General features: G+C 36.5%; 1 protein-coding gene across 3 annotated transcripts in view; it reads right to left on the bottom strand.

The window, feature by feature from the left end:
* LOC117291282 (cardioacceleratory peptide receptor-like) overlaps positions 1-18322 on the bottom strand; it is a 45741-nt gene that overhangs the window by 2476 nt on the left and 24943 nt on the right. For all 3 annotated transcript variants that reach the window (XM_033772915.1, XM_033772914.1, XM_033772916.1), the window contains exons 2-9: positions 15735-16168; positions 14523-14658; positions 13197-13300; positions 11671-11764; positions 10281-10432; positions 5954-6107; positions 4483-4584; positions 3325-3517 (exon numbers count right to left, since the gene is read on the bottom strand). In XM_033772915.1, the coding sequence (XP_033628806.1) occupies positions 3325-3517; positions 4483-4584; positions 5954-6107; positions 10281-10432; positions 11671-11764; positions 13197-13300; positions 14523-14658; positions 15735-15920 (1121 nt within the window). In that variant the 5' untranslated portion in view covers positions 15921-16168. The remainder of the gene's footprint in view (positions 1-3324; positions 3518-4482; positions 4585-5953; positions 6108-10280; positions 10433-11670; positions 11765-13196; positions 13301-14522; positions 14659-15734; positions 16169-18322) is intronic.

Genomic DNA, 18322 nt, shown 5'->3' with positions numbered 1-18322 from the left:
TACTATCAGACATAAATGGTTACTAACAAACATTAGTGGCTGCTATCTAAAATCTAAAAGGTTACTTATAACATAAGTGGTCACTAGTAACGAAGATGGTTAAACTACAATACTAACATAATGGTTACTATCAAACATAATGGTTACTATCAAACATAAATGATTACTATCAACATAAATGGTTACTAGCAAACATAAGTGGCTGCTATCTAAAATCAGAGGTTACTTGACATAAGTGGTTACTACACCAAATTGGTGACTATTCTACTAACAGACATGGTTACCACCAACGTAAAATGGTTACTATCAACATGGATGGTTACTATAAAACATAAGTGTTTACTATCCATTAAAAATGGTTACTGTCAGGCATAGATGGTTACTGTCAAACATAAGTTGTTACTATCTAAAATCAGAGGTTCCTTATAAAATCAGTGGTTACTAGTAACAAAAATGGTAACTCCTATTATGAGTGGTTACCACCAAGGTAAGTGGTTGTGGTTTACCACTAACATAAATGGTTACCACTAACATAAGTGAATACCCCTCGAACACAAAATAGCAACGGGTGATAACTCTGAAGGAAGGACACCAACAACAAAACACTAAACAATTTTAACTCTTTAGAATTAAAGAGAATTTAAACACTGTAAGACAAAATTGTGTTAGTACAAACATCAAAGTAAAACAAAGCACAACCAATAAATATGAAATTGTGCCATAAAATATTTAAGAGCAAGAAAAGGCAAACAAAGATCAGCGTTATATAATCACACACATAAACATGTAGGAAACTTTAGAATGGGCTGGCAAGTGGTAGCAGACGTGATCATGCAGAATAAACAAACACCCCCCAAAAAAAAAAAAAATAAAAAAAAAAATAAAAACACAGTGCAAGTCTGCTGCAACCTAGTGTTCCAAAAGTCTCCCAACAACAGATGATCTATCTGAAGGAAGGGTACCACCAACACAAAGGTAAGGGAACGCAAAACAATGTTAACTCTTTAAGTATTATAGTTCCACTGTAAAAACTGTGGGAAAACATTTGGTTAGAACGAACATCAAAGTAAAATAAAGCACAACAAAAATAAGTAAGAAATTATGCAATAAAATATTCAAGAGCAAGAAAAGGCAAACAAAGATCAGCATTATATTATCACACACATAAACATGTAAGAGACTTTAGAACGGGTGGCAAGTGGTAGCAGACCTGATCAAGCGGAAATAAACACGCACCAACAACATAAAACACATTGCAAGTCTGCTGCCATCTAGTGTCCTAAAAGTATCCCATTAAAAATGAATACCAACATATGATATATTTAAAAGGAGGGCACCAAGAAACAGAAAGTAAAGGGAACATAAAACAATTTCAACTCTTTTAATATTAAAGAGTATTTCCATTGTATACACTGTGGACAAACTTTGGTTAGAACGAACATCAAAGATAAATACATCACAGCAAATAAATACAAAATTATGCATTACAAATAATGATCAAAAGCAAAGAAATGGATGAAGGCAAACAAAGATCAGCATTATACACACACTGGGAAACTTTAGAACGGGGTGGCTGGTGGTAGCAGACCTGGTCAAGTGGAAAGAAACAAAGATAAAATAAAAAAAAACAGTGCAAGTCTGCTGCCACCAAGTGTTCCAAAAGTCTCCCAACAACAGATGATCTATCTGAAGGAAGGGTACCAACAACACAAAGGTAAGGGAACACAAAACAGTTTCAACTCTTTTAGTATTGAAGAGTAGTTCCAATGTAATTACTGTGGGAAAACATTTGGTTAGATCGAACATCATAGTAAAATAAAGCACAACAAATAAGTAAGAAATTATGCAATAAAATATTCAAGAGCAAGAAAAGGCAAACAAAGATCAGCATTATATTATCACACACATAAACATGTAGGATACTTTAGGTTAGAACGGGTGGCAGACCTGGTCAAGTGGAAATAAACAAACACCAAAAACATAAAACACATTGCAAGTCTGCTGCCATCTAGTGTCCTAAAAGTATCCCATTAAAAATGAATACCAACATATGATGAAATTTAAAAGGAGGGAACCAAGAAACAGAAAGTAAAGGGGACATAAAACAAGTTCAACTCTTTTAATATTAAAGAGTATTTCCATTGTATACACTGTGGACAAACTTTGGTTAGAACGAACATCAAAGCTAAATACATCACAACAAATTAATACAAAATTATTCAATATAATAATCAAAAGCACAGAAATAAATGTACGCAAACAAAGATCAGCATAATATACACACACTGGGAAACTTAAGAACGGGGTGGCTGGTGGTAGCAGACCTGGTCAAGCGGAAAGAAACAAACATAAAAACAAAACTATACTGGAAGTCTGCTGCCACCTAGTGTCCTAAAAGTCTCCCATTAAAAATGAATCAATGAATAATTAAAGATATAATTCAAACAATAAGCAGGGATGATGTAGGGCTATATACAACATAATTATTTTAAGTATTGTTATAAGAGGACTGTCTGCCACCGTGCAGGCGGCGTACCTTTTTATAAACAAATACAAAATTCAATGACAATTCAGAAAAAGCAGTCGAACAAGTGGATTCTACTCGGAAACCTATCTCGCTATGTTTTCAACTAGGTACGACCTAGTCTTGGTTACAAGACGCTCCAGTTGTTAAGTCACGAAAACTTAATAAGCTGGTATCACACAGAAAACGACACGCCATAAGAGGGTGCTTTCATCCAGTACCGCTTTCACACCACGACTACACAACTGGAGCGTCTTGGAACCAAGACTAGGTACCTTCTCTACCAGAGAAAAATACAAGCAGAACAGGTACGTCAGGAAAAACACACTGGCAAATAATAAAACCACATTGTAATTTCAACTCCTCATCTAGCAAGCATGTAAAGTAAATAACAAAATACTGAACAGATAAGGCACACACTTTCACTTGGTTAACACCTCATGGCCTACAATCCCGGACATATTTTCTCGCTGGGCTCCCGAACCCACGTTCAATGTTGGTTCTAATTGTTGCATGGTCTTCTTCTTTGTTACAGTCAACATTGAGCGGGGGAACGGGGGAGAGAATGTTTATTGGCAGGGGTGGGCATGCAGGGGTGGCCCAATCATCTTAGCCGGGATTGTATGAAGTTTCAAAAGCCAAAGTTCAAAAAATAAAATCACAGGGACAATCTAAAGAATTTCATGCAAATATTGATATAAACAATACTTTTCGAGGCGTAAGTGAAATGTAAAAAGGCAAAAACAAATTTCTTTTTAATGATCTAAAAAAGAAGAACATTCCATTTGTGTTTACCGTACCTTAGTTCTTGACAGATATTAGTGCTAAACATTCCATAGATGAAAGGATTGATAGCACTGTTGAGAAAAGGTAAGTTCTGGATGAAGGCTGACGCACGGAATGCAGTGTTAAGGTTTGCTTCATCGATAAAGATCACTCCAAAGGCATCTAATGTGTAGAATACTGAGAAGGGACACCAACACACGATAAAAGCTGCAGAAGGACAACAGGATTTCAGGCATTAACGATTATTTTTGTTTAAAGGCAGTGGACACTATTGGTAATTACTCAAAACAATTATTCGCATAAAACCTTTCTTGGTGACGAGTAATGGGGAGAGGTTGGTGGTATAACACATTGTGAGAAACGGCTCCCTCTGAAGTGCCATAGTTTTCGAGAAAGAAGTAATTTTCCACGAATTTGATTTCGAGACATCAGATTTAGAACTTGAGGTCTCGAAATCAACCGTCTAAACGCACACAACTTCGTGTGACAATGGTGTTTTTTTCTTTCATTATTATCTCGCAAGTTTGACGACCAATTGAGCTCAAATTTTCACAGGTTTCTTATTTTATGCATATGTTGAGATACACCAACTGTGAAGGCTAGACTTTGACAATTACCAATAGTGTCCACGGGCTTTAAAGGTAGTGGACACTATTGTTGTTGACACCTTCTTTTAATACGTTAGCGTTTAACATTGTTCGACTACTGTCAACTTGAGGTACATAAGCGTCTTCACAGTTTGCAACGCTCGTATTCCTGTAAATGCAACTTTTTTTTCTTGTCAAATTGTGTTTTATTAAATCTTGTTCCTTGCTCTTAAAAGTGTTAGTTCAATGGAAATTGAGAGCACCTGGATACAAAAATATAAAATATCAAATAAGGTGAATGTTGTGATCCCGACTGCAGCCGCACAATGTACCACCTTTTTAATTTCATTATTAATTTTTCTGGCAATGAATAGCAACTTCGACAAAGGTTGCTAGCCAGAACAGATGAAAGTAAATCGAGTATGCGCATTCAACTTCATATAATAACTTGTTAATAATAGGAAATATCGGTCAAATAAAAGAAGAAGAAAAAAAAAGACCAGCCCTTTACAAAGAAAAAAGAATGAAAGTTGATGACATGAAATGTCAATTGGATTAGGAAGATTGGAAGGGGGGATGAATTACCAACGATGATTGAGACAGTCATCTTGAGCGTCTTGATCTTTGCCTTGGGTATCAAACCTCTTGAACTGGCTCTGTGTTTCATCGGTTCCTTCTCCTTAGATGCTATGTAAATAAAATTAAAAGAGAAAATGAAGAAAAAAAATCATAACTTCAATTAAATTGTAGAACTACTAGCGCCAGTATGACCTATTAATCTGAACGATGATGATTGATTGTTATAGCCCATGGGCTAATTACATACATTACATACAAAAGAGCAAGTAAACGCCCCTTTCAACAAGATCAAAATCACTATAAAGTAAGCAAAACAATGGAACTATACTACAACATTACAGTTGATAGAGATAAGTTTGAAGAGATTTCGCGAGAATTGGCAGAGAGTTACAATTTCTAACGGATACTGGGAGGTTGTTCCACATTTTGTGGAGCAACATGTAGGTGAAACATAGATCTACTGTCCAAACATAGATCTACTGTCCAAACGCATGATTGTTTTCCGGAGCACGTTAGTATACACATAATGAATGTTTATGAGTGCAATGGTGCGAATATGTTCATGAGTTGAAAGATGGAATGTTCTATTCAACGAGGCGGAGCCGAGTTGAATGGAACATTCCAGCTTTCAACGAATGAACATATTCGCACCATTGCACTCATAAACATTCATTATTTGTTTTATATAACATCCAAGTAGAACCTTGTAATTTTGATTGAAAGATACAACTTTCCAAACAAACAATTTCAACTGTAGAAGCCGAATGCTAGTAATTTTACTATGCCTTCTTGCAGAACACCTGCTGCGTTACCAAAGACACGCGCACGCAGTGATGTTTTTACTCAGCTTTTTCGTTCCATCCGAAAAGTACCATTGCACGCTGCCAGCGTGCAATGGTACTTTTCGGATGGAACGAAAAAGCACGGTGAGTGACTCAGCGTGCAATGGTACTTTTCGGATGGAACGAAAAAGCACGGTGAGTGACTCAGCGTGCAATGGTACTTTTATTTGCTATCACGTGACGGACAATCCTCCAATCAAATGGCAAGGATCTGCTTGGGTGTTATATAAAATGGAATGCAATGATCGAACACTAGTAAAGGACTGCTATTTGTGAGAAAATAGATAGGTCAAAAACATTTATTTCCATTCCAACTAGGAATCAAAATAGCAAAGGAAAGTAAGAGGAACATTTTGAAATGGGGGCATAACCAGAAAAGCCAAAGCTTGTGGTAGTTATGCTAAGACAAACAAAAACACAAATGGAGTAACAGAAACATATGTATAATGAGAGTAGGTACGTTAAGACGGAACAGACTCTCTGTGAACTTCAGTGATGTCAGAGGGATGCAACTTATATTATAGCAAAGATAGTAGTAAAAGATGAAGTGGTTCCATAATAATCACAGGTAAACAACTACAATTTTTGTTTTTTCAAGAAGTTTTCTTAATTGTTATGATCTTTTGAGCTCTTACCATTTTTGGCGGCTTTGCCTTTGACTTTTTCTGGTTTTTGCCCCATCATGTACTTGCTTCTTCTCCAGATGGAGATAACCATGAATATATAACACGTGCTGATAATGATCAAGGGGATGTAGAAGAAACCAGACACCACATATAACGTGTACACCTAAGGATAAACGAAAACAGATTACAAAATAAAAAAATGACCTACGAAACTTACTAGTGGAAACGTAAAAGTCATTTGCTAAAATAAAATTGTTTTGTGTTAACACAGAATGATACTAGTCGACGTTGTAAGCGCCGACCTTGAACCAAATCAATAAGGGTCAAGGTACATAATTGTTTAACTTATTGTCACATTACCATGATTGTTATTTATCAACAACACAAGACATTACTAAGATGCTTCCAGGTGGGCTAGGAGAAACAAAAGCAAGTTACAACTGAGGTCCATAGACCTGCCTCCCCACATCTGGTTGTAAACAAGAAATAACACGAGTAATACAATAGAAACTTAGCTTTTTATGTAGAAAGAGAAACCAAGGGAAATGAACTATAAATGCAAATAATAGCATACATGTACACCATGTACGTCATTATCTTGGCAAATAGAAACATAATTAATAGTGTAAGATAATATTGAGACAAAGAAATGTCAAATGAGAATAGGTTCGAGGGTTGCTGACAAATAACAGGGAAACAACAACAATATTATGAAAACTTTCGACATCAGTAAGAACAGAGTAGAACAACATTGGAGAGTTAGAATGTGTAGTCAATTCAACTCATATTAACAATTATTTCAACTGTGCAAAATGTACGTAAATTTGTAAACAAAGAAGTTCAATGGAACAAAGCTATTATATATAAAGAACTATAATGGATATTTGTTTAATATAAGGCTGTATCCGAATTGGCGTAAACAACTTCGGCTACGACTGTTGCCTTGGTGTTGCTAAGGGCGCCCTACACCTCAACGCATGGTGATGTGGATATCTAGCCGAAGTCGTTCCCGGAGATGTAGCCTTAGCCGAAGCCGTAGCTGTAGCCGTAGCTGTAGCCGCTAGTTCGGACACGGCATAAGACACGATGAAGCAGAGGCATGAAGGCGTTGAGATCTATCACAGGTAACTGAACTAGAGGCATTACGTTGGAGACATTATTAGGTGTTGACACGATAACGGGTTAAGAGTCTCTTGATATTTGAGTTCATTTTCATGCAACTCATGTCAAGGGCACTTTGGTTTTCGGGAGTTCAACTTTGACCTTTCAGCGGTGCTGCGACCATGGAGGATTAGTTGATATATTTTTCTATAGTCTCGTTTTTAGTCCACACTAACAAATAGTAAAAAGCTACTTCGGTTAGTTCGGTTGTTAGACTTTGACCTTTTAGTGATGCTACTATACACACCAAAATAAAACAGTTGCCGACCTATTTCTATGCCTCGTTTAACCGCCACTAAAAAGAGCTACTTCCGTTATCGGTAAATTCGTGAGTACAACTTTGACCCTTTAGTGGCGGTGCCACACACCTACACACAAATTTGTGTCAGACCTATTTCCAAAGTCTCGTTTAATCGCCACTAATAACTGCTAAAGAGCTACTTCGGTAAATTCGGGAGTAATTTGACCCGCTGCTACACTCCAAATCAAAATTGTTCTTTGACCTAATTCTTTCGTTTAATCGCCATACTACAAATAATTATGAATAGCACGTATGCGATTGTTAAAATTATCAGTATTTTTGCCAGATGTTGATGTTGATGAGCAGTGGATGATGCGATGAATCCCAACTGAATAAACCTTCTGTTTAGCATGCGTGGGTCCGAAGCATTGTGAATTCTAAGTATTGTTCACTACTGAATCAAGTGGAGACAACATGTTGAAAACATTCTCTTCTTGTCAAATGAATATCGACCATCGTGGTGAGTTCAAAAAAATCTCCTTTTAGTTTTAACATGACGCCATTCAACAACATACTGCCCCATGGGAGGTATGCATTCAGAGCAAAGCCCACACATTATTACAGTCGTCATTCGCGGTTACATCGCCGATGCATCCGTTCGTTCGAAAACATCTTTGTTTCATAAGTGCTAAACAGAAATCCCAAGATATTCGACGACGTTAGAATGTTACAATGAGTTTGTTTTTAATGCGAAAAGCATAATGTTTTTACTGAATATTGGCTGGTTCCAGCGACATAACCATTTTGTGTGTTTTACTTTAAACTTGTCGTGTGAGGTTAGTGCCTTCCACGTGTTTAAAGCAAAATCAAAGTGCGAGTAACCGTGTTGAACTAAACTAGAGTGCAAACTATTTGTTCAGCATGTGTTACGAACTAACAGTGCAATAGACCTTTATCATGGTGCAGCCATCTTGAATTTCTCCCAGTTTTATCAATTTGTTACCAAACCGATGCCGGAAGAACAAAATAGTCTGGTTCCTATTTGCAAAATACTTATTAGCAGTATGTTATTCAATACTAGGAACATGACCAAGATGGAGGTAGCATGATAAAGTTATATTCAATGTGGGCTACAAACTAGACATGGGGTGCGTTTTGGCGGCTGTAACCAATATATGTTTCTGACGTCATAACCAAAACGGTAACCGAGCTCACAACTCGGTTATCGTTCACTCCAGTGTTATCCAATGGGTCGTACAAAAACCCCAGAGAGCTATTACTATAAAAATCTTTATAGTGAATGACAAGGCAAGTGATGAATGATGGTACATACAATTTGGCTATATACACGAAAACACACGGAGCTAATTGTGCTTTTAGGACAGTAGCTTAAAGTGACACGTTGCCTTGGATGCATATGGTTAGAAAGATGTTGTACAAGTATAATGCAATGATCTACACAAATGTGCCTCGAAATTGCGTGGTTTTCCTTTCACTTTACGAACTAACACGGTCGGCCATTATGGGAGTCAAAAATTTGACGACGATGTAAAATGAAAACCACACGAACGAACTGTGTGGATCATTATATTCTACTTTTACATCATCTTTCTACCCAACTGCACTTTATAACAAACGGTTACAAACGCTTTTTTTGAAAGACCAACTCGTCCGATCCAAGGCAACGTGTCCCTTTAATAATGATGTTGTAGGCCTACTCCAAGTGACTGACTGCACTGTGTCTGCTTGCACATTGTTTCAACATTGAAAACACATTCTTAGAACATGATCCAGCTTAAAGTATAAGCCACTAAGCCGAAACAAATCCCAGTCCAACAAGGGTGACCTGGTATGGGGACTGAGGGGCAATAGGAAGAACTTCTAAAGGGAGAAATTATAATTATGTGCAAATGGATGTCATTACTATTTTTAATGGTTTCGGTATTCATTTGAATAAAAAAAAAAAAAACCAAGCTGACACCACTCAATTGACAAAGTTAAGCAATTAAAATAATACGCAGGTAAACGAATGAATCGCATAATATTAAAAAAAAAAAAAAAAATCATCAATAAACGGGTATAAGCGTGCATCAAAATACAAAACACACAAAAGCACAGTAGTTACGAAGAAAAAGGAAAATATAAATAAACGGGTAGAAACATACATCAAAATCGTACAAACACACAAAAGCAAATGAAAAAATAGCAAATATAAATAAACGGGTAAAAGCATACATCAAATACATATAGTTGCAAACTTGCATGTAAAACTAGTTTTCAAAACAACATTTTAAAGATTGGGACAATACCAGGTTAGTCCCTTAGGTAAGACATCTGATGAGGCCGTGTCCGAAACGACGACTTCGGCTACAGCTACGTCTAGATCAGCGCGTCTACCAGTGTTGAAGAATAGGCAGACGCGCGCGATCTAGCCGTAGCTGTAGCCGAAGTCGCCGTTTCGGACACGGCCTCAGTCTATAGACCTTTATCATGCTGCCACTATCTTGGTCACGTTCCTTGTATCCAGTAACAGTAATGAGTGCTAGTATTTATTGCACTGAAAAGGAACCAGACTATTTCTCCTTTCAGCCTCTGTTTGGTTACATTGATTTGAATGGGAGAAATCAAGATGACAGATGACCAACATTTTCCTTTAATCCAATAAAAGTAATTAATGCTAGTATTTATTGCACTGAAAAGGAACCAGACTATTTCTCCTTTCAGCCTCTGTTTGGTGACATTTATTTGAATGGGAAAATCAAGATGGCCGATTACCAACATTTTCCTTGAATCCAATAAAAGTTATTAGTGCTAGTATTTGTTGCACTGAAAAGGAACCAGACTATTTCTCCTTTCATCCTCTGTTTGGTTACATTGATTTCAATGGGAGAAATCAAGATGGCCGCACCATGATAAAGATATTATTATAATTACCTTGTACTGCCAACTTCCGGGTACAAGAGGTGGTGGTATACAATGTGTTTTCCCCCAACTATCCACTGCCGCCTCGAAAACAATCGCAGATGGTATAGAGGCGAACAACGGGGCGATCCACGCCGTCACCGCCATCAAATTCGCCCTCTTACCTACCATTAAGAAAATACAGACAGTATAATTTCAGAATTATTTTGGATTTTGCTCAGGGCTGTCTTTTATAAAATGTAAATACCATCTCTCTTGGTTGATTTCCACGATGTCTTAAGGCAATGCTAATACGGTTGCCAATATGGCTGACATAGTTACTATCCTTTTATCAAATCTATTTTATATCTAGAAAATATCCCCAGGGAGAAAAATGCCAAAGGGCGAAAAGGCAACGTGTTTTTTTTCTGTCTCGGAAAAGGGACTTATTTTGGTTTGCAGCAAGGGTAGACGTCATTGTGGGCCGGGTATTGGCATTCAGTGAAGTTATTTGTTTATTTAAGCCTGACTTGGTTATTCCCTTATTTTGTTTATAAATATACCATGGTCTCTTTTCATGTGTTTTGTGGGTCGTCTATAAACTTCGCTCTGATTGAAGAGTCACATTGGTCTAGACTTTGGTGACATTTATCACGCCCGATGTTGTTTCCCTCTACTACCTAGACATACACACTGTATTTTTCAACGTAAAATATACCGTTCCAAAAGATGGCACTGTTTTGGGGATATCACCAACAAAAACGGGATATCACCACCAATTTGAAGTGGCTATGGCCACACAGGAAGAATAATCCGTATGTGGAATACACAATCAGAGAAACGTTTTTATGCCCAGAAACCTTTTTTTTCCCAGATATAATTGTTGTTGAATCTCTTTCTCTAAAACCACTCGTTTCTCAACATGTTATACATTATCAATAGCTGCAGGGCTTCTTAATTTATTATTGCAAGTAATAACCAAATAATATAATATACCCTCCCTTAATAATGACTATCATTAACACTCATTTCCACACTGAAAGTTATTTTAACGTAGAACGTTAAAATATTGTTATTAACAAGTTTTTGACTTTTCGAACCTGTCATTTATTTGAATTGATTAATGATTGTTGGATACAATAATACAATACATTAGAAAAAACGGAACTATACAAATTCGTTTATTTTATTCCTGGGATATCGGTACCCGATTTCACGATACGCTAGGATTAATCCTATCTCGAGCTAGGACGAGTTACCCGTTCTATCTTCGGATGGGTTCAATGCGTCCTACGTCTTCAGATAGGGAACTTAACTCGTCCTAAAGTCCTAAAATTAATCATAAGTTAGGAAGAGTTTGGTGAAATCGAAGACTGAAACACTACAACAATTTCAAAGCCACCTTTTTTTTGATAAAACTTACCACTTCCAGAAAAATCCATCGGGAATACAATAGCAAAAAACCGGTCCAGACTCAGGGCAACCAGTTGAAATGACGATGCGTTTATTACATATGCCTAGAAATAAAGCGACAAATATTAAAGGAGACGTTTATTGCGGACTCAAGATTGAAAACAGAAGTTGAACTTTTGTATAAAGGCCTATTTGTTATCATATATGCTACATCTATCAGTAGAGACATGATTTAATGCACAGAAATACGAAAGAAATGGTAAGAGACATCACCAGGACAATAAAACAAGCTTAATGGAGATGGGCTGGACACACTGCCCGAAACAAATTACAATAGATGGACAACAAGAACAATGGATTGGCAACCAAAGACAGGGAAAGGGAAGATGGGTAGACAGAGAAGAAGGTGGAGAGATGACATCATGGCATTACCTCGAACAATATTGACTAGAACTGCAATAAATATAAATAAATGGCATGAGGAGAGCTATACACTGGATGAACACAGCTTAAAGGCACTGGACACTATTGGTATCACTCAAAATAATTATTTGCATACAAACTGACATGGTAACAAGCAATGGGGATTTGTTGAAAGTATAAAACATTGTGAGAAACGGCTTCCTCCGAAGTAAGGTAGTTTTCGGAAAAAATTAATTTTTTCACTAAAAATATTTGGATTTGATTCCGACACCTCCGAATTAAATGTTGAGGTCCTGAAATCAAGCATCTGAAAGCACACAACTTCGTGTGACAAGGGTGTTTTTTCTTCCACTATTATCTCGCAAGTTCGAATACCAATTGAGATCAAATTTTCACATGTTTTTTCTTTTGGGCATATGTTGAGATACATTTAGTGAGAAGACTGGTCTTTGACAATTACCAAAGGTGTTAAGTTTCTTCAAATGATGATGATAATGTCGTAATGCAATTCATGATAACATATAAATCAAGTATCACGGTCACAAACGCAGAACCATTCAAGGTTCAATCGTCATGTAAACACAACCTTAATTATTAGAGCATAGTTTGGCCAAAAGCCTTTAGTGTTCTGTTAAACATGTGCTAAAATAATATAACATATCAAGTAATAATGCACAAGGACAAAACGACTAGGGTAGATTTAGAGGGGGATTTGAACCAAGGACCTCCGGATTAACCTGCTCTATCAACTGAACAATCATCCCTACATTTGCGGTCTCTCTAAAAATACAAATAAGAATTTTCCGATAAGTTTTTTTACGCTCTGATTGTCCTCAGAGAACCCGAAGACAATCAGAGCATACTGATCGAAACGTTGAGATGTTAATCTTTTTAGAACCACACTACTAAAAAATATATTCACATTTGTGTTTATCCGCAAACCTCTGCAAAGTTCCACATCATACTTCATAGAAATATTCAAATGTTGGAATAGAAACACCTTATTTGAATACTTTAAAACACTCATCAAAATGACATTACCCAAAACATGTCAACCTAGTGGGGCAGCCACGCGAACTTCAAACTTGAACATAATGAGATTAATACACCAACCTGTGAGAAGCGAATGATTTTACAGAAGACCATCCCGCCATAAAACTCTCCTAAGTATCTGTATAGCACTTCATAGCCATTGTTGACGATACCAACCAAAAGGTCTGGGTAAATTAGAAAAATGTGAACACAAGAAGAGTGGATTAAAGTCATTGGACAATATTGATAATTACTTAAAATAATTATTAGCACAAAACCTTACTTGGTAACGAGTAATGGGGAGATATTGATGGTATAACACATTGTGAGAAACAACTCCCTCTGAAGTGACGTAGTTTTAGAGAAAGAAGTAATTTTCCACGGATTTGATATCGAGACCACAGATTTAGAATTTGAGGTCTCGAAATCAACTATCTGAAAGTGCACAACTTCGTGTGACAAGGGTGTTTTTTTCTTTCACTGTTATCTCGCAACTTCGACGACCAATTGAGCTCAAATTTTCACAGGTTTGTTATTTTTGTGCATATATGTTTAGATACACCAATAGAGAAGACTGGTCTTTGACAATTACCCATAGTGTCCAGTGTCTTTAAGTATATTAGTAGTTATAAGGAGCGATGACACATAACAATGCAATTTAAATACATTATGGTTTAAAACAGCAGCATAAATAGCATTATTACAGTGTCACAATGAATAGCATGCACACTAGGACCAACAAAATGCAGAATGAAAATCTTTTTTGACGAAAACATACAGCTGCACCTGTTAAAACAATAATTTTCAAGGCAGATTTTTGATCTAATATCAGAATAAAAGACAGAATAAAGACCTCAATACTTTTTTTACAAACTCATACAGCACCCATTTCAAAATAGTTTGAAGAAGAACCCTACGGGAATGCCTCATAGTCTTAGATACGGTGAAGACACAAGAACAAAAAATCATACAACGATGAAACAAAATACATGGTTAATCAACAAGAAATTACAATTCTCCCACAAATTTAAAGAAGTACAAATATAGCATATTGTTATTTGCATAATACAAATATCATGATGCAAACATTCACATTCGGAATAAAAAATGCAAAACAAAAAGCTTTGTTGATGAACACATAAATCAGACGTTTCAAAATAAATTTAAATTCAAGTTCTTTCTATATTACTTGATATCAGAACGATGGCGTGGTTTGTCTTGGCCCGTTCGTTCCAGACCTGCGATTGCAAAGCTAGTTTTGACGTCACAGGGCCATTTTGGCCGCGAATGTTTCGCAGGAGTCGAGCACTTTGTCAACTGACGTGAACTATTCCTTGCGAGTTTGTGACGTCAACATTAGTATCGCATCCGCATTTGCAGGAAGTATGAATCGCGGGCTTTATTTACCTGATGCGGCAAGATGGGCGACGAAAAAGTTGAGTCTAGACTTCTTGTGTCTGATGACGTAGACGGCAAGGAGTACAGTGGAGTTACCAATCACAGTAAGCCCGAATAGAACCCAGAGCACAATCAGCTGGAACCCCTGCAATTAGGTTAAGTATGTAATAATTATTGCCAAGGTTACTAAAGGTAGGTACTAAAAATAATGGTTAGCATGAAAGCTTATTTGGTAACTAGCCATGGGGAGCTATTGAAAGTATGAAACATTGTGAGAAACGGATCCCTCTGAAGCAACGTATTTTTTTTTTTGAAAACAAAGTAATTTCCCACACAAAATTTATTTTTAATATTAGAAGTTTTTAGGACTGAAGCCTTTTATTGACCTCTGAAAGCACTGGTATTTGACGGTTACCAAAAGTGTCCAGTACTTTTTATTACGAAATTTTGGTTGCATCGGGCATTTAACAAACAAAGGTGTAATTCAAGTTAGACCGTTTGGCATTCACTGCTCGAATAAGATCATTCGAATTCGCTTGATCGCAAATATCATAAAATTTCGAACAAGCCATCAGCAAGATAAATCTTTTTCATCAATAACCAAATATCTTTCAAACGTTTGCATTCAAGTTCGTATCTTTGGTACGTGCTTTCCTGTCATCAACTACATCGCCTCAGCAAGTAATATTTTAAGAAACCATTATCTTCAGACCATGTAAGTTTAATGTTAATTTGTGGCCATTGTGTTTTGTGCTACAAAACCCTTTAGTTACAACATGAAGAATTTTGCGCTCCGTTTTTATAACTTAAAGGCAGTGGACACTATTGGTAATTACTCAAAATAATTATTAGCACAACACCTTTCTTGTTGACGAGTAATGGGGACAGACTGATGGTATAAAACATTGTGAGAAACGGCTACCTCTGAAGTGACATAGTTTTCGAGAGAGAAGTAATTTTCCACGAATTTGGTTTCGAGACCTCAGATTTAGAGTTTGAGGTCTCGAAATCAACCATCTAAAAGCACACAACTTCGTGTGACAAGGGTGTTTTTTCTGTCATTATTATCTCGCAACTTCGACGACCAATTGAGCTCAAACTTTCGCAGATTTGTTATTTTATGCGTATGTTGAGATACACCGTCTATGAATACTAGTCTTTGACAATTACCAATAGTGTCCACTGCCTTTAAGCAATATAGAATAAGTCTGATATTCTTACCCCATAGAATGACAATCTATTCTCCCCATCACTAAAATAAGTGACGGACGTCGTTGCGTTGGGTGCGCCCTCTAGCGTTGACGGTAATCCAGTCGGAACCATCACAGTAGAGGCTGTATCGTTCAATGAATATCCCGCCATAACCGAGTCAGTAACTAAGTGGTCATAGGCTGGAATTGTTGCCATGGTTTTTAGGAGTGGGAATAAGCTCCCTTCATTGGTTGTTCAGACGAAGGAGATGACGGACTGATAATGTCTTTGTTTGAACGCACCAAGGTAAATGTTTAGCAAACGCTGGCACACACTTCAAAGAAACTTGGCTCATCTCGATTTCGAACAGAATACATCTCTATTTCCCACATTGAAGATTTTTTGATTGAAGACGTTGCTGAATGGTTTTTGGATCTTGAAGTCACAGCTTGCACGTTACCCATCTGACAAGAAGATAAAGACAAAATGAGAATTGAGTTGATCAGTTCATCTGCTAAGTCGTTAGATGTTTTTAAAACTTTGCTAAAGACCCATCTTTTTGTCTGTAATTACACTGACTGTGTATAGTTTCTGTGTTTTTCAGCATTTATATGTAGGTATGTAATTTTAACTTTTTAGTGTAAAGAGTAATTTTTCAGATCCTTTAGTTGTTTGTAGTATTTTTAATGGTTTCATTTAATATACGTGTAGGTAACAGCTGGTCTGGCCTAATTTTATAATTATTTGTTTTGGGATTTAATTGGGGAATTTAGGCCTATAAGTTTCGTTTTCTTGTAATGCTTTTCATTTTGCTTTTAAGCGTTTTGAGGAATGCCAATTCATATTGCGCTATACAAATACTGTTTTATTATTATTATTATTATTATTATTATTATTATATGTGTAGAAATTGTACCAATTGAATGGTGAGCTGCATCGGCATTAACATCAGCCGAAAGGCTTTTTATTCAATTTAAACCGTTTCCTACTCACTGGTCAAATTAAAAAGTTAATTTGTAGTAATCTGGTCGCAAATTATAGGTCCATTTCGAGCAAGCCAACAGCAAGACCATTGATTTTCATAACATCCCCCCCCGCCCTTTTTATTTTATTTTATAGAAAACATCATTCAAACGTTTGCATTCAAATTTGTCTCTTTTGTATGTGCTTTTTGATGCATGATTTGCCTGCTATATTCATAGCAGACAATTCATATCAAAAAACACACATAACAAAGAAACAATTGAATGCATACGTTTGAATGATGCTCTTGTGTGTTTCCTATTTTGCTCTGAACGAATATAAAGAAATACAATTTACTTTTACCGATCTTAACGTGAGGGTTACAGATCACCTGTAATTTCCCACACTTTATTGAGGCCTCATTTATTTTAAAATAATTGAATAACATAACCTATTTTGACCTAGGAGATCCTCTTTAATAAAATCTAATTGTTTGTCAACCTCATCCATCGCTGACTTCCCTTTGTTCTTATTTGTTCGACCTCGGCCTATCAAACTACTTGGCAAAATCCTCGGTTTCAATGGGGTAGACAATCCACACATAAAGCAAACAAAACAACAATACATTATTCTTGAACAGTTGCTCCCTTTAATTTGAATGCATGCCAGATTGCATTTGCAATCTTAGTATACCTTAATACTTTCTTTAAGAACACTTGATCAGTCGTGAATAATAACCGGAACGTTTTGGCAGAGTCCGGTCCTGCCAAATTGTGTTGAGAATTTTATTTTGTTTTATAGTTTTGCAATAAGTAGTTTGAGTTGAGAGCTGCTGAAGGCAAAGGAAGCGAGTCTGCGAAATCCAAAACGCTGCGCTTATTACTTGCGTGTTTTGACACGTATTGGCGTTGTACCCCTTACCTGTCTTCGACAAGGTAGATCACGATTGAGCGAAATTCTATATCAGTATGATGCGGCTTCGTTCACCCTTATAAAGACTACCATTTTTGTTTCAACACAAAAGGAACAGCTTCTGGTCTCCTTGTCAGATGTTTCATCTGCATTGATTTTGAACTGTTCCCTTAAAGGCATTGCAGGACACCATTTATAATTGCTCAAAATGATTGTTAGCGTAAAAACTTACTTGGTAACAAGCAATGGAGAGCTGTTGATGGTACAACATGTTTTGAGAACACGGCTCCCTATTTTTGAGAAAGAGATAATTTCTGACTTAAATATTAAAAGACGTCACATCTGAAGTCTTTTATTAGGCATCTGAGAGCACACAAATCCGTGCAATAAGGGAGTTTTTCTTTAATTATTCTCTTGCATCTTCGATGACCAATTGAGTCAAAATTTTCATAGATTTGTCATTTCATGCAAAATGTTGTTCATTTCATTTTATTTCATTTATTTATTTCATAGTTTAAATGCAAAGTACAGAAAATAAGAACGGTAAAGAAAACATATACATACATTGGTTGAGAGAGCAAACACTAAATAACATCCCTAATGGATTTGAAAAAACTAAATTACTATCGAGTTTAATATTGGGATACAGCAAATGAGAACACTGGCCGTTGACAATAATTACCAGAAGGTGTCCAGTGCCTTTAATACACTGATGTCTTAACACAATGACGATAATAGGCCGC

The sequence above is a fragment of the Asterias rubens genome, chromosome 6 (genome assembly GCF_902459465.1).
Source record: "Asterias rubens chromosome 6, eAstRub1.3, whole genome shotgun sequence".
NCBI classification, from domain to species: Eukaryota; Metazoa; Echinodermata; class Asteroidea; order Forcipulatida; family Asteriidae; genus Asterias; species Asterias rubens.
The sequence above is the reverse complement of the archived record's forward strand: the minus strand, read 5'-3'. Positions and strand labels throughout refer to the sequence as shown.